The sequence below is a fragment of the Salvelinus sp. IW2-2015 genome, linkage group LG22 (assembly GCF_002910315.2).
Source record: "Salvelinus sp. IW2-2015 linkage group LG22, ASM291031v2, whole genome shotgun sequence".
NCBI lineage: Eukaryota > Metazoa > Chordata > Actinopteri > Salmoniformes > Salmonidae > Salvelinus > Salvelinus sp. IW2-2015.
The window spans coordinates 37,499,071-37,524,716 of record NC_036862.1 but is presented as its reverse complement, the minus strand read 5'-3'; the positions used below and the strand labels follow the sequence as shown (position 1 = coordinate 37,524,716).

The 25,646-nt window shown below is 43.3% G+C and overlaps 3 protein-coding genes across 3 annotated transcripts in view; 2 read left to right on the top strand and 1 right to left on the bottom strand.

The window, feature by feature from the left end:
* Positions 1-5,712: 5,712 nt before the first annotated feature.
* Positions 5,713-9,709, bottom strand: LOC111949661 (extracellular calcium-sensing receptor-like). The gene is made up of 7 exons (XM_070434244.1): positions 9,395-9,709; positions 8,288-8,566; positions 7,662-8,210; positions 7,283-7,508; positions 6,949-7,068; positions 6,373-6,845; positions 5,713-6,138 (listed from the first exon to the last, which is right to left on the bottom strand). The coding sequence occupies exons 1-7, from the start codon at positions 9,692-9,694 to the stop codon at positions 5,713-5,715; spliced, it is 2,373 nt and encodes a 790-aa protein (XP_070290345.1). The 5' UTR covers positions 9,695-9,709.
* Positions 9,710-12,197: 2,488 nt separating this feature from the next.
* Positions 12,198-18,603, top strand: LOC111949703 (extracellular calcium-sensing receptor-like). The gene is made up of 5 exons (XM_070433900.1): positions 12,198-12,479; positions 13,643-14,458; positions 14,608-14,826; positions 15,175-15,298; positions 17,708-18,603. The coding sequence occupies exons 1-5, from the start codon at positions 12,225-12,227 to the stop codon at positions 18,601-18,603; spliced, it is 2,310 nt and encodes a 769-aa protein (XP_070290001.1). The 5' UTR covers positions 12,198-12,224.
* Positions 18,604-21,783: 3,180 nt separating this feature from the next.
* The window catches only part of LOC111949660 (extracellular calcium-sensing receptor-like), an 8,099-nt gene continuing 4,236 nt past the window's right edge, over positions 21,784-25,646 (top strand). The window contains exons 1-8 of the mRNA XM_023967010.1: positions 21,784-22,001; positions 22,351-22,633; positions 23,481-23,567; positions 23,751-23,942; positions 24,226-24,476; positions 24,552-24,762; positions 24,912-25,112; positions 25,485-25,608. Of these exons, the coding sequence (XP_023822778.1) occupies positions 21,784-22,001; positions 22,351-22,633; positions 23,481-23,567; positions 23,751-23,942; positions 24,226-24,476; positions 24,552-24,762; positions 24,912-25,112; positions 25,485-25,608 (1,567 nt within the window). The remainder of the gene's footprint in view (positions 22,002-22,350; positions 22,634-23,480; positions 23,568-23,750; positions 23,943-24,225; positions 24,477-24,551; positions 24,763-24,911; positions 25,113-25,484; positions 25,609-25,646) is intronic.

Genomic DNA, 25,646 nt, shown 5'->3' with positions numbered 1-25,646 from the left:
TGTGTTCGTGAGTGGCGATCGATTTCTCAACCAATGCCTCTCATGACAGTTAACAGCCGAGATATGGACTGAGTTCTTCTCTTTACTTCCTCACGAGTCTAACAGAACAGAGAGTCTCTCCACTTGAGGTAGATGTCAACAGTCAACAGAACTGTTGTCTGATGACTCTAATGTGAAGGGGGCCGAAGAGACAGAAATGAGTAATCACTACCACGAGCTGATCAGGCATCACCATGCGCCTTCACATGAGGAGGACGTCTGTTCCACCGCTCTTCTGAGTCAATCTAATTCTCCGTTGGAACGTTATTCAAGATGTATGTTAACAACATTCTAAAGATTGATTCAGTACATCGTTTGACATGTTTCTGCTGACTGTTACGGAACTTTTTTGTCGTATGTATAAGTGGAGGCGCTTTACTGTAATGAGTAGGTGTGTCCAATATTTTAATTGGTACAGAATGAGTAGGTGTGTCCAATCTTTTAATTGGTACTGTAATGAGTAGGTGTGTCAATATTTTTWTATTTTTTTACAGATCTGATCATCTACTTTCAGCACTAACAATTTCTCTCTTTATATTTACGAATCATTGATGCATTTCTTTCGTTTTTTTTTTCTTCTGTATAACACATATATCTTATTATTATAATATAAACTGGGTGGTTTGAGCCCTGAATTCTTATTGGCTGAAAGCTGCGGTATATTAGACCGTATACCACGGTTATGACAAAACATTTATTTTTACTGCTCAATAACGTTCCCAAGGTAAACGGACTATTTCTCAGGTCCAGATCGTAGAATATGCATATAATTTACAGATTAGGATAGAAAACACTCCAAAGTTTCCAAAACTGTCAAAATATTGTATGTGAGTATAACAAAACTAATTTTGCAGGCGAAAACCTGAGGAAATCTAACCCAGAAGTGATTTTYTTTATTTCCTTGCCCATCTATCTTCAATTTAAAGGGGTATCAACCAGATTSCTTTTCCAATGGCTTCCTCRGGCTGTGACCAGGCTTTAGACATAGTTTCAGGCTTTTATTTTGAAAAATGAGCAAGATTTTTCAAAACTAGTCAGGTGTCCTTTGATTAGTTCCTGCGCGCGAGAGGGGTAGCTCTCCATTTTCTTTCTCTATTTTATTGAATAGGTTACGGTCCGGTTGAAATATTATCGATTATATATGTTAAAAACAACCTGAGGATTGATTATAAAAAACATTTGATATGTTTCTACGAACATTACGGATACTTTTTGGAAATTTCATCGAACGGAACGAGGCTTTGGTTTTCTGAACATAACGCGCAACCCAAATGGCGTTTTCTTTTTATAAAAGTAATATTTATCGAACAAAAATAACATTTATTGTGTAACTGGGAGTCTCGTGAGTGCAAACATTCGAAGATTATCAAAGGTAAAGGATTAATTGTATTGCTTTTCTGACTTTCGTGACCATGCTAATTTGGGGCTAGCTGTTCTAGCATTGATTGATACACTCACAAAAGCTTGGATTGCTTTCGCTGTAAAGCATATTTTCAAAATCTGACACGATAGGTGAATTAAACAAAAAGCTTAAAACTGTGTTGGTATATTTCACTTGTGAATGCATGATTATAAATATTTTTTTGAATATTTTGAATCTGATACTTTTGGGGCATTTCTCTCTGCCTTACAACGACCGGAAACGAGGCTGTGGTTTTTTCGAAACATAACACGCAAACACAAATGGCGTTTTTTTTTGTTATAAAAGTAATTATTTATCGAACGAAAATAACATTTATTGGGTAACTGGGAAGTCTCGTGAGTGCAACAATCCGAAGATTATCAAAGGAAGCGATTAATTTTATGCTTTTCTGACTTTTGTGACCATGTTAATTTGGGGCCTAGCTTGTTCTAGCATGATTGATACACTCCACAAAAGCTGGAATTGCTTTCGCTGTAAAGCATATTTTCAAAATCTGACCACAATAGGTGGATTAACAACAAGCTAAGCTGTGTTTTTTGGTATATTTCACTTGTGATTGCATGATTCTAAATATTGTTAGTAATATTTTTGAATTGGCGCCCTGCAATTCAGCGGTTGTTTAGGAAAATGATCCCGCTAACGATCTGTGCGCAGAAAGGTAACTGTTAAGGGTTAATACCACACGGTCAAGGTTAGGCTTGCACGGATCGGGAGACCTTAGGAACGTTCCTGAGGTCAAATTGTGCTTCTAACCTTAACGGTTCTCTCTCTGTCTCCCGAAACAAAAGACATTGAAATTAGGTCCAGGCTTCATTGGGGCCTTTCTTCTTGTCACTGTCGCTGCGCTCAGACCGAGCGAGCTACGGTCAAGCGGGGCATCTCGTTGGACTCGGCACAGGCTGAGATAATGTAATGCCATTGCAGGCTTTGTGTGTCTTTAAGCACCGTACTGTTTTCACTCCATCCTTGTGTGTGTGTGTGTGTGTGTGTGTGTGTGTGTGCTCGATGGGTGTGTGTGTGTGTTGGTGGTGTGTGTGCCTGTGCTGTGTGTTGTGGTGTTTTGTGTTGTGTGTGTGTGTGTGTGTGTGTGTGTGTGTGTGTGTGTGTGAGTGTGTGTGTGTGAGAGCTTTTCTTTGACATCGGTTTAGAGAAATTACTGATTTAAAGTTCATGATTGTTGCCTAATCACACATATGAAGTTTTGAAAAGATCTGACCTTTTTAACCCTTCGAAACAGCACCTATGACCCCATTTTAAGGCACTTTTGGCACAGGAAGCTATAAGTAAACACATATCCTGATTGGGGTATGCTTACACAGAATCCTGAGTTTTAAGTCTATACATTAAGAACTGACTGATTTACACAGGGTTGAATGCACTATATATCACAAACTGCTGGTTGGGTATTAAAAAACACTTTTTAGGGTGATTTTAATCACTTCCGGTTGCTCCAGGAAGCTTAGAATCAACACAGGTAGACCTCATAGTGGCCTGATGGATTGTCATTGAAGACAGGTTCATAAGACRTTCATAACCCACATAGGCTTCAGGATGAATTTAGGGGAGCAGGCAATGTATTCCTATGGGGAGAGAAGTCAATGCAAACTGTTTGATGTAAACACCTTCTTTTAACTATTAAGGGTTAATACCACACGGTCARGGTTAGGCTTGCACAGATCGGGAGGACCTTAGGAATGTTCCTGAGGTCAAATTGTGCTTCTAACCTTCACGGTTCTCTCTCTGTCTCCCAAAAGCAATTGAAATTTAGAGCCCAAAAGCAATTGAAATTTAGGTCCAGGCTTCATTCGGGGCCTTCTTCTTGTCACTGTCGCTGCGCTCAGACCGAGCGAGCTACGGTCAAGCKGGACATSTYGTTGAACTCGGCACAGCCTAGAGATAATGGTAATGCCATTGTAAGCTCTGTGTGTCTTTAAGCACCGTACCTTTTCACTCCATCCTTGCTGTGTGTGTGTGTGTGTGTGTGTGAGAGCTTTTCTTTGACATCTGTTTAGAGAAAATACTGATTTACAGTTCATGAGGGTTGCCTTWTCACACAAATTAAGTTTAGAAAAGTTCTGACCTTTTAACCCTTCGAAAAAGCATCTATGACACCATTTTTAGCCACTTCCGGTTGTCACAGGAAGCTATAAGTAAACACATATCCTGATTGGGGTAGGCTTTCAMAGAATCCTGAGTTTTAAGTATATAAGTTAAGAACTGACTGATTTACACAGGGTTGAATGCACTATATATGAAAAACGGCTGGTTGGGAATGGAAAAACACTTTTAAGGTGAATTTAATCACTTCTGGTTGCTCCAGGAAGCTTAGAATCAACACAGGTAGACCTCATAGTGGCCTGATGGATTGTCATCGAAGACAGGTTCATAAGWCATTCATAACCCACATAGGCTTCAGGTTGAATTTAGGGGAGCAGGCAATGTATTCCTATGGGGAGAGAAGTCAATGCAAACTGTTTGATGTAAACACCTTCTTTTAGCTGTTAGGGTTAATACCACACAGTCAAGGTTAGGCTTGCACAGATCGGGAGGACCTTAGGAACGTTCCTGAGGTCAAATTGTGCTTCTAACCTTAAAGGTTCCCTCTCTGTCTCCCAAAAGAAATTGAAATTTAGAGCCCAAAAGCAATTGAAATTTAGGTCCAGGCTTCATTTTGGGCCTTCTCTTGTCACTGTCGCTGCGCTCAGACCGAGCGAGCTACGGTCAAGCAGGGCATCTCATTGAACTCGGCATAGCCTAGAGATAATGGTAATGCCATTGCAGGCTCTGTGTGTTTTTAAGCACCTCACTTTGTCACTCCATCCTTGCTGTGTGTGTGTGTGCGTGTGGGTGAGAGAGCTTTTCTTTGACATCTRTTTAGAGAAATGACTGATTTACAGTTCACGATTGTTGCCTAATCACACATATGAAGTTTTGAAAAGATCTGACCTTTTTAACCCTTCGAAACAGCCCCTATGACACCATTTTAAGGTACTTCCGGTTGACACAGGAAGCTGAAAGTGAACTCATATCCTCCTTGGGGTAGGYTCTTATAGAATATTGAGATTTAAGTCTTTATGTTAAGAACTGACTTATTTACAGAGGGTTAAATGAGTGTGTTATTTCAGAAAATCACAGAAAATCACAGAATTCTCGCAGAGCTTCGAAACCCACTTAAAAAATGTTTGTCTGAACACGCTGCAACTGGATCTGTAACTTTTTTGAAAAAATAACTCATTTTTTTGAACATCACRAATTGTACAATGTACGATTTCTCTTAATTTACAATAGATAAATGGCTGGTTCTTTTTTTCCTGACACCRTAGGTTTATGTACTTTGATGTGAAGCGGTCAAATTAGCGCTCTATTTTCGTTTTTGACCTTTAATCCCAGAAAAATGGCCATAACTCAAAAAGCGTTGAGGCCTTGAYGTCATCTTGTTCGGGGCCAACTGCCCATTATGCCAAACCTATGCTCACCAAGTTTCGTCTTCGAAATCTTTTCCGTTTAGGAGAAAAGGCCACGTCGTGATTGGTGATGTTTTGTACATTTGCAATATGATTCATTCAATATGATATGATTCATTCATTCTCTGGTGGGAATTACCGGGACAGCGGAAAAATGACAAAAATTTGAAGATTTTATAAAACGGAAACTGAATGTCCGAGAGACTTCGTTCGATGACTTCCTGAAAGATCTGGCCCCCGTGCACGGTCCCGCGCCATCCGCGAATTTTACAAACGTTCGCGGACGTCTAGWAAGGGATCGTACATTTGCAATATGGTGTATCTCACTAACCATATGGCAAATGTCAAAATGTTCCCTTCATGTATGGAAGTTGTTTTATCACAAATCTATGGATGGTGTTTTATCATATTTTTATGGAAGSTGTTTTATCACATGACCATTAATGACTAATAATCAGCCTTTTATGTACTACTTGTTTTATTCCAATTTATACTTGTTTTACCAAGATGTGTGCAGATAAGTCAAACTCTAATTAATAATGCATCATAAAATCTCATTGGAGTGTCTGATTTTATTTCAGAATAAAGAGCACATTTCTACATTTTATTCAATATCATATAATGTTATGCAACTTCTTCCTAACCTATGAAAAATATGTAACATATTAAACATGGTCAATATTAAACATTAACTCAGTGGTGAATGTATTAGAAACTAGTACGACTTTTTATTAATAAAATACATTGATTCAACATATTGATCAGGAATCATCACATGGAAATCTATTATCCTTTGAGCATCATGTGTTTCCTGCTGTTTTTCTCTGGTCTGAGCATTACAATGTAGCACTTAGGGGCAAATATACAGACCAGGAGGCCAAAGGCCGAGGCTAGAATGGCAAAGACATGGACGGCCACTGTGTACTTTCCTGCTGTGCTCACATACACAGGGATAAAGGTTATCCATACAGCAAAGAAGATCAGCATGCTGAAGGTGATGAACTTGGCCTCGTTGAAGTTGTCCGGCAGTTTCCGGGCCAGAAAGGCCAGGATGAAGCACATGCAGGCCAAGAGGCCGATGTATCCCAGAACGCACCAGAAGGCAACTTCTGACCCCATGGCACAGTCGATGATGATGACAGAGCTGATGTGGCCGGTGTTGAGGTTGGTGTAGGGAGGTCTGGTCAGCAGCCAGATGAGACAGATCAGTCCCTGTCAGCCAGAGGGAACCATATTGGTGTTACTATTGATCAAGGGATTCAATTGTCTGATTCATTTTAATRTATTTCACTTAGGCTGCATTTAGTCAGGCAGCCCAAATCTAGGCTTTTGCCCAGTTATTGGCAAAAGATCAGATCTAATTGGTCACAAGGCTGGCTGACTCTGTTAACGCAGCTTTAGAAGTAGAAGTCAATGAAAAGAAAAGCAACAAGATCAGAATAGTACCTGGACGGCAGTGCACAACACAACACTGGCTCTCTGCTGGGCAGGGCCGAACCACTTCATGACATCACTTCCTGGCAGGGTGGCCCTGAAGGCCATGAGGACCACCATGGTCTTGGCAAGGAGGCAGGAGATGCAGAGGGCAAAGCTCACCCCGAACGCTGGGTACCGGATCCGGCACAGCCAATCAGATGGCTCCCCGATGAACAACAGGCCAATCAGGAAGCAGACGGAAAGGAAGAGGAGGAGAAGGAAGCTCAGTTCCATGTTGTTGCCGCGGACGATGGGAGTGTGTCGGTTGGCAACAAACACCGCCAAGACAGAGAGTGAGGCACAGGCCCCAAGAATGGATACCACACACAGGACGACACCCATGGACTCTTGATAGGACAGGAACTCTATGGTCTTTGGAACACAGTGGTCTCTGGCCTCGTTTGGCCACGTGACGTCAGAGCAGCGTATGCAGTTTAAAGAATCTGACAGAGAGGAAAGAGAAAACAGGGATTGCAATAGCAACACTGTTTTTCTAGTTCTGACCAATGACTGGTGAGAAAGGCTTGGAAATAAGGGAAAACACACCAGTTTGATTGCTGACCTCCCCCTCAGCACAGGGGATGCAGTCGAAGCAGCAGACAGGCTCCCCCTTCTTCCTGGCCACACGGGTGCCTGGGGAACAGCTCTCACTGCACACTGATCGAGCTGCCTGGGGGGCAGAGGGGCACCACTCAGATATACTGATACATCTCGCGTGTAATAAGCGGTGTGCAGGGAAAGTGTTTCAGAACGCTTTTCAACCTAGCCAAATGTAGTTTATAAAATGCTAACTTGATATTCTTCAATGCCGTTAAGAAGACAACAAAGAACAGACTGAGAAGAAAACGTAGAACCAAGCACCTAGACTGTGATAWAGGGCGCACCTGCTTTCCCACAGGCCACTGAATCACTGAGTCATTTATGACCAGGTCTCGGCCATCGGCCAATGAGGCGTCATAGAACCCCACTTTAACTAATCGCAGGGAGCCATCCTGCCCCCTCTGCCAGTTCATGAGGTCATAKGAAGCGATGGGGTCACCATTGTGGTCAAAGCTGACCTCCTCCCCGARTGTGGAAAACTTCACCTGCTTCATGTAATGTAGAAGCTGGGGAAAGAGGAGTGGAGAGGGTGAGATGAGAAACTATACACTCTACTCCACCTACTGGTGTGTGTGTGTGTCTGCATGCGTGCAAATGAGAAAAGTGCAATGATATCTATTCAGCAATAATGAGCAGAGTATCTTCAGCTGTAGACTCACCTGCCATGGTTTAACATGCTTTGGGTCCCCACAGGTGCCATTGATAAAAGGCCCCTGCCCAGCCACACAGTTGGTCATATCCTGCAGGGCATGGGCGATGAGATACACAGCCTTATACACGTTATAGGATACTCTGAGCTGGCTCACATCAGCATAGGGTGTGTAMACATCCCCCAGAACCTCTCTTCCACTACAGGGCTCTCTGTCCAGGTAACTGACAGAGTGAGTGTGTGTGTTTAAGGAATCGTTCACTCTACAGTTGAATGTCTCTTCCCAGAACTCTGCCAGGAAAGCCGACTGACGTCCGTGGGATGGTCCTAGTCTGGTCAGGAAGTCTTTGAGCCCGGGAATAACATCAGCCTTCCGTATTCCAAATCCCAGCGTTCCTGTCAGGAGATCTCCAAACTCTCTCCACAGGGACTTAGAGGTGGCCCAGGCCTCGCTGGCGATCAGTTGCAGCCCTGTGACATTCCGATGGAGACACTCTCTGAGGATACTCCGAAGCTCCGACTCACCGGAGAAATTCAGGAGGACTCGGGAGGACGACCCCTGGGAAACAATTACAAGAATAACAAAATGTATAATCAYGTGCTTTGAAGACATCATACGTGTATTTATTTGCTAACCTGGATAGTGTCCACTAGCTGTCCCACAGCATGCTGGGTAAGGACCACTGGGTAGAAGTGGACGTAGGCAGCACACATCCCAAAATGAACGGACTCCTGAAGAAACAACTGGATGGCAAAACGGGCRTAGTCAGACTCCACCCCGATGACGCCCACCCAGGTCCAGTGGAAGTAGCGTACCAGGCGAGCCAGGGCTCTTATCTGAAAGGCATCACTGGGCATGGTGCGCATGAACTGCTTCTGGTCACTCAGGCAGCTGCAGGACGCAAAGTAGCTCACCTGAAAGAAGAGGGAACAGCAGGTTAAAAGTGCACTCCGTAAGATGTACTCAAGCATTACGTATAGCTTTTAATATTTACAATATATATATGAACTCAATTTCATGATTTTTTTTTTTTAATAACATTTGAAGATATGAAATAACAAGTCTCCTGCCAAAGTAAAAATACAATACAGATGTGGGATCTTCATTTGTCCAGTATTGTCACAGCAAAATAATCCTGCAGCAACAGAATATGAACATTTATTCCATTGTGTAGCTTGATTGGTGGTCAGGCTATTAGATGGCCCAAATTAGCCTACATGAAAGTGCAACACTGTTAGTATAACGTATGTTAGTGTGGTTTTCCAGTGAATTTATGTAAATCACCAAACTCATCTGCATWTCTTGCRGTGCAGAAAAATTCTCAGCAACAAAAGAGTGATCAAATTAAGATCCCTTACCTATATATTATGATCTACAAGCCAGTCCAGAGCAGAGAGAACAGCAGGTTAAATGTGCACTCTGTAAGTTGTACTCGAGCATTGCATATAGCCCTTAATTTTCATGTAGCAGTCAAGGAAAGCAATTCCATAATAAAATGTATAGAATTTTTTGAAAGTAGCTTTTAAGTCATGAAATAGTATGGCTCCTGCCAAAGYAACATAATTTACATAACAATCAGACATGTAACTGTAATAGCTTCAAGACATCTATATTTTAGGGTATTACCATTTCGGCTGAGCCATACTTTTACCAAGGATCTACCTCCATCAAAAGCAATTTATCAACTATAAGAAGATGATTACAGAATGATAAAAGTGCAATATACGTAACCCTAGTCTCACCAGGGGTATTTGAAAGGAGCCCAGAGTTCTGAGCACAGCCATAGACACCCCAGAGGCGGCATCTCCTATGATAACAGGGGACACGGCCCTGCGTACAGCGGCACAGTCCGAACCTGGACCCTGACCTGCTCCCCTGGAGTCTGCCCCCCATTCTGGCTGCCCGTTGACCAGCAGCAGGGAGCCTCTCAGGGACACAGGGACATGGTCACAGCTGTCCCGGATATGGAACCCCAGTGTCAGGTGTGGGAGCAGGTCACTTCGTTGGTTGATCTCTCTCACTGCGAACATCATGGTCTCCATCCAACGCAGGGCCCTGGCACTGAAACTACAGGGAAGAGGATAGCAAGTGGCTTAGAAGCAATGCACRTGAGAGAGAAAGAGACAAACAGACAGACAGAAAACATTCTTCATTTCCCATCACTTACTACTCATATGTAGTCTGTTGCGGTTCCCATTGAAATGATGTCACAGAGGACACAGGACTATAGTGGAGCGGGAACAAGCCCCCAAGAACCACGTCTCCCTCCTGATAGAAGCTGCTCGTCTCTTCTTCCCCCAGGAAAGTGCACCCGTCCTGGGCTGCGGCAGAGCAAACCCGGCTGGCCCACAGGAGAAGCCCCAGCAGCAGGAGTCTGGCAGAGAGGTGCGCCATGGCAGGCAGAGAGTGGATGTATGATGTGAGATCAGTTAGGGCTTCCAGTCCTCGTCTAACCCCCAATTCTCACTTGTGTGGCTGTGGGTACCAGGTTTGGTCCCTATATAGGCCCAGTGATGTCAGGTCATGACATCACTGCAGACAAGGTCCTACTTTTCCATTTTTTTATTGCAGTGCATTCTCTAATGAGTAGATCTTAGTTGGAACAACAGCAAAGCCCTTACCCCGCCTCTGTTTTGGTAAAAAATTTAATAAAATGTGTCTGGAAAAATGTAACCACTCTCAGATTAATAGACAGAGAGAAGAATGCAAGGACTGACCATCCATGATATTAAATTTATAGTTTTAACCATGTTGTGATTTTATACAGTGTTTGTTTACATTTACATTGTTTACAAACATTGGAGTAGAATGAGTTTACATTTTGGGTTCTGATGTGGTATGACAGTTAAAATGAGCTTTTATAAGTTATATTCTTATCGAATCAATGGGTATATATAATTGATTTAAGTCCAAAAATGGATGTAGCAACAAATGAGTCTAGCTTTAAAGGGATCATTCACCCCATAATCAAAGTGGATGTCAGACATTTTCGTACCAGATTTCTCGCTCAACAGTAGGTGGCAGTGTATGCATTGCATTAGAACAAAGCTGTGTCGTATTGTCTGTGTGTGATGTCACCACAATTTATACCGGGGGAGGGTAGTAATATATTGATCTTTTACTGCAGAGGGCTAAATCAGGGTCACAGATGTTTATTGGTAGTCTTAAACAACTCTACTTTGAAACAAAAATGTACACCTTACACACATGGTTATGGGCTTAAAGAAAATATGACACGTGTATCATGTCAGATATAAAGTTGAAATGTATTACATTTTGAGTTTACTTCCCAATATTACACTTTATTTATATACATCATAGAAGACTGAAGTATAACAAAATCAATTGACATAGAAACACCAGATTATTATTTCAAAATGTATAATGTTGATTAATTATGAAATTATGAGAAATATTAGTAACATTCCACCGATGAGGACACTAGAGGGAGATTTGGTCATTTGACTGCAGGAAAGTGCTTCAATACCTTTGTATAGGCCTCCTAATAAAATATCATGAAACAAATTACAATCACTTAAGCACACAGTGTGAAGTGTGCTATATTGTGTGGGTTTCTTATTACCTATCATACATATTGTATGCCATAAAAGTCCCAGTCGGCCTCTCCAAGCCACTGTGAGTGTTTGGTGAGGGAGGGGTGCAGATCACGTGAAGTCCACGGAGATACCAAATTAAATCAGATGAAATGATGACGAGACCAAGGAGTATAAAACAGAACAACCTGAACAGGCTGTGTGGGAGGATATCAGCTTGTCTATGAGCAGGAGGATCTCTCTGCATCTATCGGACCAGTCTGAGGATGTCTCTTCTTCTGTGGTGGTCCCTATACTACCCTGTTTCTATTTCCCCTCTGACAGAAGCCACCTCTACCCAGCCAGCCTGCTCCCCGCAGGGGGCCTTTGAGCTGCCTGGGTTTTCAGCCCAGGGTGACTTCATGATGGGGGGGATCTTTCCCCTTCACTACCGGGTGGAGCTGCCTGGCACGGACTACACCCACCAGCCCCTGGCAGCACTGTGTCAAGGGTGAGCTGACTCACAGGGGGGCTGGATGTGTGGCTCAAGTCCTACAGTTCTCTTTCTCTCTCTCTCTCTTTCTCTCTCTCTCTTTCTCTTTCTCTCTCTTTCTCTCTCTCTCTCTATGTGAGCTGAGTTACTGGGGGCCTGGATGTGTGGCTCAAGTCCTACTGTAAACAATAAGAGTTTGTGGAGAATAGGTTCTGATTGYCAGGTCCATTGMGGACCTTTGACCTCTACTGTGAACTCWTGTCTACTGGAATCTCCTCTCCTTTTCTGTGTTTTCCTCCTAATCCCTTAACACCGTGTTCTGTGGTGGGATTGTTGCCACATTCATTGAGATCACATTTCTCGGTCTAGTTGTGTTGTTCAGACCAGACTGACCATCAGTGGAAGTGGAAATGGGGAAACATTCTCTCTCTCTCTTTCTCTTTCTCTCTCTCTCTCTCTCTTGCTCTCTCTCCCTCTGTTTCTCTCTCTCTTTCTATCTCTCTCTCTCTCAGGTTTGACCCGAGGGCTTTCCGCTGGGCTCAGACCATGAGGCTGGCAGTGGAGGAAATCAACCAGAGTGAGCAGCTGCTGCCCAACCACACGCTGGGCTACAAGATCTTTGACTCGTGTGCCACGCCAGTCACGGCTCTGAGAGCAGTGTTGGCGATGCTGAACGGACAGGGTGAAGAACAGAGCCCTATGTGTTCTGGTGCCAGCCCGTTAATAGCCATGGTAGGGGAGTCTGGCTCCTCACAGTCCATTGTTTTGTCCAGAACTCTGCAGCCCTTCAGAATCCCCATGGTGAGTGATGATGTTTTKTTGTTGCAGGGTTCAGATCAGGGTTGTAGTGCTGCCAGAGCTCACCGGAACCTTGCTCCTCCACTTCTCACAGTGGTACCTGTTCACTACAGTTAAATCCAAGCTGAATCAATATCTGCGAATTCACATCATTTTCTATTAGTACTCTACAGAACTGAATAGAGTACAGTGACTGTTAGATCAAAAACACCACTTCATTTCTTATGAGATTTTAGGATGGTAAGCTGAGTGGTCACATTTCTTTTCTCATCCGGCCTAAACTCAACATTGTGCCACAACGACTGGACCATAATCCAGGTAAAGTAAGCCTTTTGCTATTTGCTACCACCATCTGCTCTCATTTGCTCACGGAACCACAGTTAGGCCCTACATCATTCAATAAGRTCTAAATGTATATTCCCATAAGACTGATTAAGATCAAATGATTGGATGGTTCACTGGTAAAACGAGAATAATTATCATTCACGATTGACAGATGGCCTCTTTTAAAATTACGTACGTCTAATTTGGTGTTTGACGGAATTAAAAAACAKAACTATTTRTTGAGACAATATGTGTGGGTGTGGCCAGACATTGCATTTGGAGGAGGCCTTTAATGCGTATTCTAAAATGATATTCAATAGGCTGCATCAGTCAGTACAAACTTTGATTGAGAAATKATGACATTATTRTTTTAGATGTGGGCTCCGGTACCTCAGAAAGTGGCACTACACCACTGGTGCAGATGAAAAGGCATTTCTTGTTTTTAAGTTAAGATCCACTGTTGAACTAGGGGGAACTATAATAAAATTCAGATTCTGTGGATCAGTATTCAAATTTAAAAATTTGAAATTATTTTAGTGTAAAAAGCTAATCTACTATTCCAAAAAGGTGGTTTGTCTGTGACTCTGAACACAAATGTAAAAGCGCTTATCAACAAGTTGTACCTAGAATTACATAGTTTGTTAACAATTGAATTAAATATGTTGTCTTTTGTTTAAGACTAGTGTAAATACGATTAGCGCTCTCATAAATAATACATGATTTGTATATATATTCATGTRTTTTACATGTTGTAATAATGGTATATGTGGTTTACATGCACACCTTGAAATTATTAAGTGAAATTAACGTTTGCTTAAAATAGGTGTTCTATGTTCTTTCAGATCAGCTATTTCTCCACCTGCTCGTGCCTGAGTGACAGGAAAGAATACCCRACGTTCTTCAGAGTGGTTCCAAATGACGACTACCAGGTGAAGGCCATCGCCAGTCTGCTTCAGCGTTTCGGCTGGAAGTGGATTGGTGTGATCCGCGAGGACCACGACTACGGCCACTTCGCCCTGCAGGGCCTGAAGAGGGAGATCCAGAACACAGATGTMTGTCTGGCCTATGATGAGATGATCCCTAAAGACTACAGCAGAGAGAGGGTCCTGCAGATCYTGGAGGTGATGAGGCACTCCACAGCGCGGGTGGTGATAGTCTTCTCTGGGGAGGGAGAATTATACCCTTTCCTCAAGGAGTTTGTCAAGCAGAACATCACTGGTACCCAGTGGGTGGCCAGTGAGGCCTGGGTCACTGCCAATGTGCTGGCAGAGACTTATCCATTCCTGGATGGGACTATTGGCTTCGCCATCCGCTCAGGGAAAGTCCCAGGGCTCAGGGACTACCTGCAGACGGTGAACCCCCGCARGTACCCCTCTAACCCCCTGGTGCAGCAGCTGTGGGAGTCTCTGTACGGCTGCTCTCCCTCTCTGTCCCCCTCCAGCCCCCTGATGCCCCCCTGCTCAGGGCAGGAGACTCTTCTGGAGCAGCACTCAGCCTACATGAACACCTCCAGCCCCAGAGTGGCCTATAATGTGTACAAGGCTGTGTACGCCATCGCTCACTCACTGCACAACCTCCTCCACTGCCAGGCTGGGGCAGGACCCTTCCACAACCGCTCCTGCGCTCACAGCACCAACGTTCACCCCTGGCAGGTATGTGTCAATTACTTACTAAAGTGGGGGGGGGGAGCATATCATTATATAAATAACTAAACAGATGAATGTTGAAAACATTTTGGTGTGTCAACAAATGTAATTAGATGTAGTTAAAGAATGAGACAATTATTTTTCTCTCATCATAGCTCCAGCAATATCTCCAGGACGTGTCCTTCAACGTATCTGGAGAAAATATGAACTTTGACCAGAAAGGGGACGCCATCCCATCCTATGACCTCATCAACTGGCAGAGGGGGCCAAACGGAGGTCCCCGCTTTGTCACAGTGGGGCTGTATGATGGCTCAAAGGACTCTGGGAAGGAGCTGGCAATCCAGCAAGAGAAGATAGTGTGGGCGAGGCATCACAGCAAGGCAAGCTGCTCACACTGTGTATTTAACCACATCAGATGCCAACTGTTGACGTTGTGTAGAGAGTCCTGGATGTAAGTTCCTCTGCATGGTGAATGTAAACATATTATTATAGTTATTTTTAAACAGGATTATTTGTCCTGAAATATTTTTGTTTCTCCAAAGCTTGTATTGCAGGTCATCCAGTTGWTGCGTTCCAATGCTTGATGTCTTATTCTCTAACCATCCTACTAGAACTGTCAGTGAGATTTCTCCAATGATCTCATATTGAGTGCCCTCTAGTGGCTGGAATAATATCAGTATTAAGGTAGCATTAATTAGTCTGAAGATATTGATCTTTGATTTGTTCAGCTGGTGGTCTCCGTGTGCAGTGCCAGCTGTGCTCCAGGATCCAGGAAGGCTGTCCGTCGTGGGGAACCTCTGTGCTGCTTTGACTGTGTACCATGTGACAGCGGCAAGATTAGTTATCAGACAGGTGAGGACAGATATACCCTAATCAATATAATGACTTACCTGTAGATTAGTAATCAGACAGGTGAGGTCTCTGATATACCCAAATCAATATAATGACTTACCTGTAGATTAGTAATCAGACAGGTGAGGACTGATATACCCTAATCAATATAATGACTTACCTGTAGATTATTAATCAGACAGGTGAGGACTCTGATTTACCCTAATCAATATAATGACTTACCTGTAGATTAGTAATCAGACAGGTCAGGACTCTGATTTATGTTAATCAATAGAACAACTTTCTTTTGGTAAATTTTATAGTCTCTCTAGATTCAGTTGAGTGCACTATGTACATCCTGTCTATGTGTTGTGTTAGAAAATGCCAGCAGCACGTCCTCCTCCAGTCGTCTTATTCCTGTAGCCTCCTTTAACCCTAAAAAATGATTTTTTGTTTAATAGTGCCAACGGGTAATACCCCAATTTACCCCAAATTGGTAATGATTGCAAAGAGACACTGTCTCTCAAGCAGTAACACTTTTTTATTTTATTAACCATTTTTGTAACACGAGAAAATGGTTTAAATTCCTCAAAATAAGCATATATTATTATTATTATATTATATTATATTATATTATATATATTTTTACATTTTCACACATTTTTGTTTTTTTATTTTTCATGTTTTTAACATATTTTGATTTGATTTGATTAATTATGATCCCCATTAGCTACAATTAGTCTTACTCGGGGTCCGACACATAACAAAAAATACATTACAGACAAAAGACGATACAATTTACAAACATTTACATGCATGCAGTATATGTGTTGATAAATATGATGCATTTCATTCACTTGTTATGAAGATTTGTCTGTTCTTCATTCAAAGTGTTCTGTAATACTTGGCAATTAAAATTTGGAAATTGGCAATTAAGTTAATCTGTCATACTGGTGCGACTTTTAAGATGGTCACCGATATGGGCGATATAGGCGATAAAAATGGCCACCGATATTGGCGATATAGGCGATTAAGATGGCCACGATATGGGCGAATAAGCATGGCCACCGATATGGGCGATATATGCGATTAAGATGGCCACCTATATGGGATATAGGCGATTAGATGGCCACCGATATGGGCGATATAGGCGATTAAGATGGCCACCTATATGGGCGATATAGGCGATTAAGATGGCCACCTATATGGGCGATATAGGCGATTAAGATGGCACCTATATGGGCGATATAGGCATTAAGATGCCACCGATATGGGCGATATAGGCGATTAAGATGGCCACCGATATGGGCGATATAGGCGATTAAGATGGCCACCTATATGGGCGATATAGGCGATTAAGATGGCACCGATATGGGCGATATAGGCGATTAAGATGGCCACCTATATGGCGATATAGGCGATTAAGATGGCACCTATTATGGGCGATATATGCGATTAAGATGGCCACCTATATGGGCGATATAGGCGATTAAGATGGCCACCGATATGGCGATAGATGCGATTAAGATGGCCACCTATATGGGCGATATAGGCGATTAAGATGGCCACCTATATGGCGATATAGGGATTAAGATGCCACCTAATGGCGATATAGGCGATTAAGATTGCCACCTATATGGCGATATAGGCGATTAAGATGGCACCGATATGGGCGATATAGGCGATTAGAATGGCACACTATATGGGCGATATAGGCGATTAAGATGGCCACCGATATGGGATATAGGCGATTAAGATGGCACCGATATGGGCGATATAGGCGATTAAGATGGCCACCTATATGGCGATATAGGCGATTAAGATGGCCACCGATATGGGCGATATAGGCGATTAAGATGGCCACCTATATGGTGATATAGCGATTAAGATGGCCACCGATATGGCGATATAGGCGATTTAAGAATGGCCACCGTTCATGGGCGATATAGGCGATTAAGCACCGGTGTCATCAGACTATTAGCTCTAACTTTGGAACGCTATCAACTCAGTTCCAATTGCATCTGAAAAATGGGACTCTGGACTTGGTATAGATACACTGACTGGAAACTAAACATGTATTTATAGTGCCCCCCTAGTGGCCAAATCTGGGGTGGCTCCATATATCTATATACAGTATGTAAGGATACATTCATCTACTTCTCTGTGCCAAATTTGATCACAAAGTTTAACTTTTGAGTTCACATTTTCAGCTGAGCCACTATGCGTGTTTAGTATACAAAGACATTTCAGAAGGATAAAAAATAAAATATTTTTGAAATTATGACAATTTACCCTTGTTGGTACTTTAAGGGTTAACCTATGTACACCAGTCCCATTTCTGCCACCAAATGTCACTTACATGTAGAATATCGCATGACTGCATCACATACCCAAAATTCCTAAGCTCTTCCTCTCTGTTTTTCTGTGTAGATTCTATAGACTGCAAAGAATGTCCCGAGGACTTCTGGTCAAACACTGATGGAACAATGTGCATCCCCAAAGTGGTGGAGTTCCTTTCCCATGATGCAATGGGGATAGCCCTGACTGTGATCGCTGTAGTGGGCGCCTGTCTGACCGTGTCCGTCCTGGCAGTCTTCCTCCATCACAGGACCACTCCCATCGTCCGCGTCAACAACTCTGAGCTGAGTTTCTTTATCCTTCTCTCCCTGACTCTGTGCTTCCTGTGTGCACTGATGTTCATCGGGGAGCCCACCTCCTGGTCCTGCATGCTGCGCCACACTGCCTTCAGCATCACCTTCTCCCTCTGCATCTCCTGCATCCTGGGCAAGACTCTGGTGGTCCTGGCAGCCTTCACTGCCGCCAGGCCTGGGAACAACATTATGAAGTGGCTGGGGCCCAAACAGCAGAGGGTCATCATATTCTCCTGCACCCTGGTTCAGGTGCTGATCTGTGCTGCCTGGCTCATGGCTGCTCCTCCCTACCCTTCCAGAAATATCCAGGACCAACGCTCTAAGATCATTCTGGAGTGCAGTGTGGGCTCCCAACTGGCCTTCTGGTGCGTTCTGGGATACATCGGCCTCYTGGCCTGTCTGTGCTTCATCCTGGCATTTCTGGCCCGGAAACTGCCAGGCAACTTTAATGAGGCCAAGTTCATCACTTTCAGCATGCTGATCTTCTGTGCCGTGTGGATCTCCTTCATCCCTGCCTACGTCAGCTCTCCTGGGAAGTACACAGTAGCTGTAGAGATCTTTGCCATCCTGGCCTCCAGCTTTGGGCTGCTGTTCTGTCTGTTTGCTCCAAAGTGTTACATCATCCTCCTGAAGCCAGAGAAGAACACTAAACAACATCTCATGGGGAGGAAATAAAAATGCATAGATTAATGAGGACACATTTATTTGTCATAGTTCTCAGTTTCCTTTAACCTACTGTAAACCCATAAATGAAATAGATGTTTATAGTGTCTTCGGGACATTTTTGTGGAATGTGGCAAGCTAAAAATTATATATTTTTTGGTTGAATTACTGTACCATTTTCCTGATCAAAGATATAGCTCACCCAAGTTAGCTAATTTTATGGTTACTGTATCTAGAGSAGGGGGGGGGGGGGGGGGGGGGARGTACGGCCCGGCGGCACTTCAATCCCGCGGGCCTGGGATCGAACCCGGGTCTGTAGTGATGCTTCAAGCACTGTGATGTAGTGCTTTCGGCTGCAGCGCCACTCAGGAGGCCTCTGCAAATACATTTAAACAAACAGTTGGTCCCCAAAGACATGCGTCACTCCATTAAATCCCAATATGGCCCTCGAGCCAAAAAAGTTTGCCTATCCCTGATCTAGTGAGAGGTTTAGTCATGCTATAGTCATGATACATTTTTGTTTTAACAATGATTGTTTTATTATTATTAGACAGTAGTTATTAAAGATGTTTTCTTTTTTTATTGTTTAACTTAGCAATTTTACTGTGTTATTTTCCTTTTCGTATTATTCTGGTTACTAAGCATTGCTTTTTTGTCAATTATTTGTCCTTTGAAAACAAAATGGTGCATCTCAAGAGATTTCATCCTGAAAACTGTCAAATAAACATAGAATTAAACGCTACAGCATTTGAATCGTGCTACCAGAGGATTTACACACTACAACGCTAATGCTACGTGGTACAGTGGCTTGCGTAAGTGTTCACCCCCTTGCCATTTTTCCTGTTTTGTTGCCTTACAACCTGAAATTAAAATGGATTGTGGCAGGGTTTGTATAATTTAATGCCTACCACTTTGAAGAAGCAAAATATTTTTTTATTCTGGAACAAACAAGAAATTTGACAAAAAAACACAACACTTGAGCATGCATAACTATTCACCCCCCCAAAGTCAATACTTTGTAGAGCCACCTTTTGCAGCAATTACAGCTGCAAGTCTCTTGGGGTATGTCTCTATAAACTTGGCACATCTAGCCACTGGGATCCACTGGGATTTTTGCCCATTCTTCAAGGCAAAACTGATCCGTCTCCTTCAAGTTGGATGGGTTCCACTGGTGTAGAGCAATCTTTAAGTCGTACCACAGATTCTCAATTGGGTTGAGGTCTGCGCTTTGACTAGGCCATTCCAAGACATTTAAATGTTTCCCCTTAAACCACTCGAGTGTTGCTTTAGCAGTATGCTTAGGGTCATTGTGCTACTGGAAGGTGAACCTCCGTCCAGTCTCAAATCTCTGGAAGACTGAAACAGGTTTATCTCAAGAATTTCCCTGTATTTAGCGCCAGCCATCATTCCTTCAATTCTGACCAGTTTCCCAGTCCCTACCGATGACAAACATCCCAACAGCATGATGCTGCCACCACCATGCTTCACTGCGGGGATGTTGTTTCGGGGTGATGGGAGGTGTTGGGTTTGCGCCAGACATAGCGATTTCCTTGATGGCCAAAAAGCTAAATTTTACTCTCATCTGACCAGAGTACYTTCTTCCATATGTTTGTGAAGTCTCCCACATGCCTTTTGGCGAACACCCAAACGTGTTTGCTTATTTTTTTCTTTAATGAAGGATCGGACACTTTTTTTCCATTTTCACCTAAAATGACATACCCAAATCTAACTGCCTGTAGTTCAGGTCCTGAAGCAAGGGTATGCATAATCTTGGTACCATTTGAAAGGAAACACTTTGAAGTTTGTGGAAATGTGAAAGGAATGTTAGGAGAATATAACACAATAGATCTGGTAAAATATATATTTTTAGTACAATCATCTTTGAAATGCAAGACAAAGGCCATAATTTATTATTCCAGCCCAGGTGCAATTGAGATTTTGGGCACTAGATGGCAGCAGTGTATGTGCAAAGTTTAAGAATGATCCAATGAACCGTTCAAAATGTTGTATCAAGACGGCCCAAATGTGCCTAATTTGTTTATTAATAACTTTATGTTCAAAATTGTGCACACTCAAACAATAGCATGTTATTCTTTCACTGTAATAGCTACAGTAAATTGGACAGTGCAGTTAGATTAACAAGATTTTAAGCTTTCTGCCAATATCAGATATGTCTATGTCCTGGGAAATGTTCTTGTTACTTACAACCTCATGCTAATCGCATTAGCCTACGTTAGCTCAAACGTCCCACAGGGGACCCACCAATCCTGAAGAAGTTTTAAGCAATGGCTTTTTTCTGGCCATTCTTCCGTAAAGCCCAGCTCTGTGGAGTGTACGGCTTAACGTGGTCCTATGGATAGATACTCCAATCTCCGCTGTAGAGCTTTGCAGCTCCTTCAGGGTTATATTTGGTCTCTTTGTTGCCTCTCCCTGGTCCGTAGGTTTTGGTGGGCGGCCCTCTGTTGGCAGGTTTGTTGTGGTGCCATATTCTTTCCATTTTTAATAATGGATTTAATGGTGCTCTGTGGGATGTTCAACATTTCTGATATTTTTTTGTAACCCAACCCTGATCTGTACTTCTCCACAACTTTGTCCCTGACCTGTTTGGAGAGCTCCTTGGTSTTCATAGTGCCGCTTGCTTGGTGGTGCCTCTTGCTTAGTGGTGTTGCAGACTCTGGGGCCTTTCAGAACAGCTGTAAATATACTGAGATCATGTGACAGATCATGTGACACTTAGATTGCACACAGGTGGACTTTTATTTAGCTAATTATTATTATATTGACTGCTCCATATCTTATTTAGGGGCTTCAAAGCAAAKAATGTATTTTTTCATTTCACTTCACCAATTTGAACTATTTTGTGTATGTCCATTACATGAAATCCAAATAAAATCCATTTAAATAACAGGTTGTAATGCCACAAAATAGGATAAATGCCAAGGGGATAAATAGTTTTGCAAGGCACTGTAGCTTGGTAAACAAACTGTAATCATACCCTCATCCCTAGCCTAGACACCCCTTTATAGTACAGTATAAACTTGTGATGATGTGATGATGTCATATGCCTTCTAAACAGATGTCCAATCCAGGGCTTGTCTTGTCAGTAATGAGATGCAGAGAGACGATAGGTCATATATATAACTGCTCTCCTGCCCTCTCTCTGACTGTTAGAGGGGATAGGTGTGAGTGAGGATGTCTCTGCTGTTCTTGTGGTCTCTATCTTCCTCCCTCACAGTCAGCCCGTCCTCCACCCTAGCCACAGACTCAGAGTGTGCTCTGCTGAGTGGCTTTGATCCTGGGTTCGTGGCTGATGGTGACTTTGTCATTGGGGGTATTTTCCCCCTGCACTACAACCAGGAGATGCCAGACGTCAACTACACCTACCAACCAACAGCAGTCAAGTGCAATGGGTGAGTTTTCAGTGTTAACCAGTAATACTCTATTTGACCTGTAGCCTCTTTCCCTCGTGTAGTTTCTAGTTCTATTTGACTCCTTTTATCGTCACTTTCTCCTCTGTTTTTTTCTCTCTCTCTCTCCTCATCCTTCCTCTCCTCCTCCTCATCTCTCTCACTCTCTCTCCTCATCCTTCCTCCCCTCCTCCTCATCTCTCTCCTCATCCTTCCTTCCTTCCTCCTCTCTCTCGCTCTCTCTCCTTATCCTTCCTCTCCTCCTTATCTTTCTCTCCTCATTCTTCCTCCCCCTCCTCATCTCTCTCACTAACATCTGTCTGTCTCTCTCTCTCTCTCTCTGTGTATTCAGGTTTGACCCGAGGGCTTTCCGCTGGGCTCAGACCATGAGGCTGGCGGTGGAGGAGATCAACCAGAGTGTGCAGCTGCTGCCCAACCACATGCTTGGCTACAAGATCTTTGACTCATGTGCCTATCCTCTGACAGGGCAGAGGGCTGCTCTGGCAATGTTGAACGGACYGGGCCAGGCTCACATGTGTTCTGGTGCCTCTCCTCTTCTGGCTGTTATCGGAGAATCCGGTTCTGCGCAGTCTATTGTCGTATCCAGAATCCTGCAGCCCTTTAAAATACCCATGGTAGGGCTCCACTGAGAGTTCAGCTATGTTAAGGAATTACCTTTTTATTATTTGACTTATCGATCAACTGCAGACTCATGATACTGTACAACCTTTCTGGTTCTCTGTGTGTGAATATGTATATGAAGAGGTAATTTCCAAAAAACGCTATATACACCAGTTGTTCATATTTAAGTTTTTTTTTAAATCAGAAGTGATTGCTTATGGGTACCTTCATGTGTGTGTAACATATTACTGTAATATTACATATTACATATCAAAGATTTTAGAAAATGTGTTTATTCAAAAAAACACTACATAGCCATKGTTTAGCTGCAATGGAATGTACATATCCTGTCTATTTGACTGTGATATGTGATTGTCTCACAGAGCCATAGATAAATGCACTTACTGTAAGTCACTCTGGATAAGACCATCTGCTATATGACTAAATTGTAAAATGTAAATGTTTTACTTACAGATCTCATATTAGTGTATTGAATTATTATGATTATGATTATATATATTACTGTAAAACCTAGCAGTCCTACTTATTTCTCAGAAAATTCGGCAGATGTATATAATTTAGCAAAAAAAACATTTGTCTCTCTGAAATGAAACCATCAAGTGATAGATTTTAAACAAATAAATGCATCATTAAACTACCCCATGACGTGATTAGATGGAGAAAAAACACAGCCGTCTCTTTAACCATTTCAGCAATAAAAGCTAATTAGCAATAAAAGCTAATTTACCAACATTTTTGAAAATGTATACGTAGCGTTTTGGAAAGAAACTCTTCATATGASTGTTCTTGTGTCTGTGTTGTAGAAAGAAGGAGTGTTTTACTTACAACGTCTTTCCTCAGATCAGCTACTTCTCGTCGTGCGCGTGCCTCGGTGACAGGAGGAAGTACCCCACCTTCTTCAGAGTAATCCCCAACGATGACTACCAGGTGAAGGCCTGGAATTAAATAAAAAAGCATTAGGCAATGATCTCATGAATATCAGGATTCTTCAGGAAGTATTTCTGAAGTGGATCTCCCTGCAGTCAACTTAAATGGAGTGAATCAAAGTATGTTCACTTCCTGGTCTGTTATGACCTAGTTTTTGTCTAATCCTCCTTTCTTCTATTCCAGGTGAAGGCTATGGCTCAGCTGCTGGTGCGGTATGACTGGCGCTGGGTGGGGGTGGTGCGTGGGGACCATGAATATGGGCACTTCGCCCTACAAGGGCTGCTGAGTGAGCTAAAGGGGACGGGTGTGTGTGTGGCCTACCAGGAGATGATCCCTCTGCTCTACAATCAGCAGAGGGCCCTGGAGATCATAGAGGTATGAAGAGAGGGAGAGAGACTGTTCTGTCCCTGACGCAAATGTGTCTTGCATATTTAAAAAAAAAAAAACGAGTACTATACAAAATTAAAGGTTATATCTCTCCCTGTCTTCTCTCTTTCTCCCTGTCTCCCCTCTCTCCCCTTCTAACTCCTCTCCCACCCTGTCTCCTTCTCTCTCCTTCCTCTCCCCTCTTCTGCCTCCATCTCTCCCACCATTACCCTCTATTATCTTCTCATCTCTCCCCTCTCCCCTCTCCCCTCTCTCTCTCTCTTCTCTCTAGGTCATGCGTAGCTCCACAGCCAGGGTAGTGGTGGTGTTCTCTGCCGAGGGGGAAATGACCCCCTTCCTGAAGGACTACATGGCACAGAACATCACAGGCATCCAGTGGGTGGCCAGTGAGGCCTGGGTCACTGCCTCTCTCTTCACCACCAGTGAATACTTCCCCTACCTGGGGGGCACCATCGGCTTTGGGATCAGGCAGGGAAATATCCCAGGGCTCAGGGACTACCTGCAGACGGTGAACCCCCGCAGGTACCCCTCCAACCCCCTGGTGCAGCAGCTGTGGGAGTCTCTGTACGGCTGCTCTCCCTCTCTGTCCCCCYCCAGCCCCCTGATGCCCCCCTGCTCAGGGCAGGAGACTCTTCTGGAGCAGCACTCAGCCTACATGAACACCTCCAGCCCCAGAGTGGCCTATAATGTGTACAAGGCTGTGTACGCCATCGCTCACTCACTGCACAACCTCCTCCACTGCCAGGCTGGGGCAGGACCCTTCCACAACCACTCCTGCGCTCACAGCACCAACGTTCACCCCTGGCAGGTATGTGTCAATTACTTACTAAAGTGGGGGGGGGGAGCATATCATTATATAAATAACTAAACAGATGAATGTTGAAAACATTTTGGTGTGTCAACAAATGTAATTAGATGTAGTTAAAGAATGAGACAATTATTTTTCTCTCATCATAGCTCCAGCAATATCTCCAGGACGTGTCCTTCAACGTATCTGGAGAAAATATGAACTTTGACCAGAAAGGGGACGCCATCCCATCCTATGACCTCATCAACTGGCAGAGGGGGCCAAACGGAGGTCCCCGCTTTGTCACAGTGGGGCTGTATGATGGCTCAAAGGACTCTGGGAAGGAGCTGGCAATCCAGCAAGAGAAGATAGTGTGGGCGAGGCATCACAGCAAGGCAAGCTGCTCACACTGTGTATTTAACCACATCAGATGCCAACTGTTGACGTTGTGTAGAGAGTCCTGGATGTAAGTTCCTCTGCATGGTGAATGTAAACATATTATTATAGTTATTTTTAAACAGGATTATTTGTCCTGAAATATTTTTGTTTCTCCAAAGCTTGTATTGCAGGTCATCCAGTTGTTGCGTTCCAATGCTTGATGTCTTATTCTCTAACCATCCTACTAGAACTGTCAGTGAGATTTCTCCAATGATCTCATATTGAGTGCCCTCTAGTGGCTGGAATAATATCAGTATTAAGGTAGCATTAATTAGTCTGAAGATATTGATCTTTGATTTGTTCAGCTGGTGGTCTCCGTGTGCAGTGCCAGCTGTGCTCCAGGATCCAGGAAGGCTGTCCGTCGTGGGGAACCTCTGTGCTGCTTTGACTGTGTACCATGTGACAGCGGCAAGATTAGTTATCAGACAGGTGAGGACAGATATACCCTAATCAATATAATGACTTAC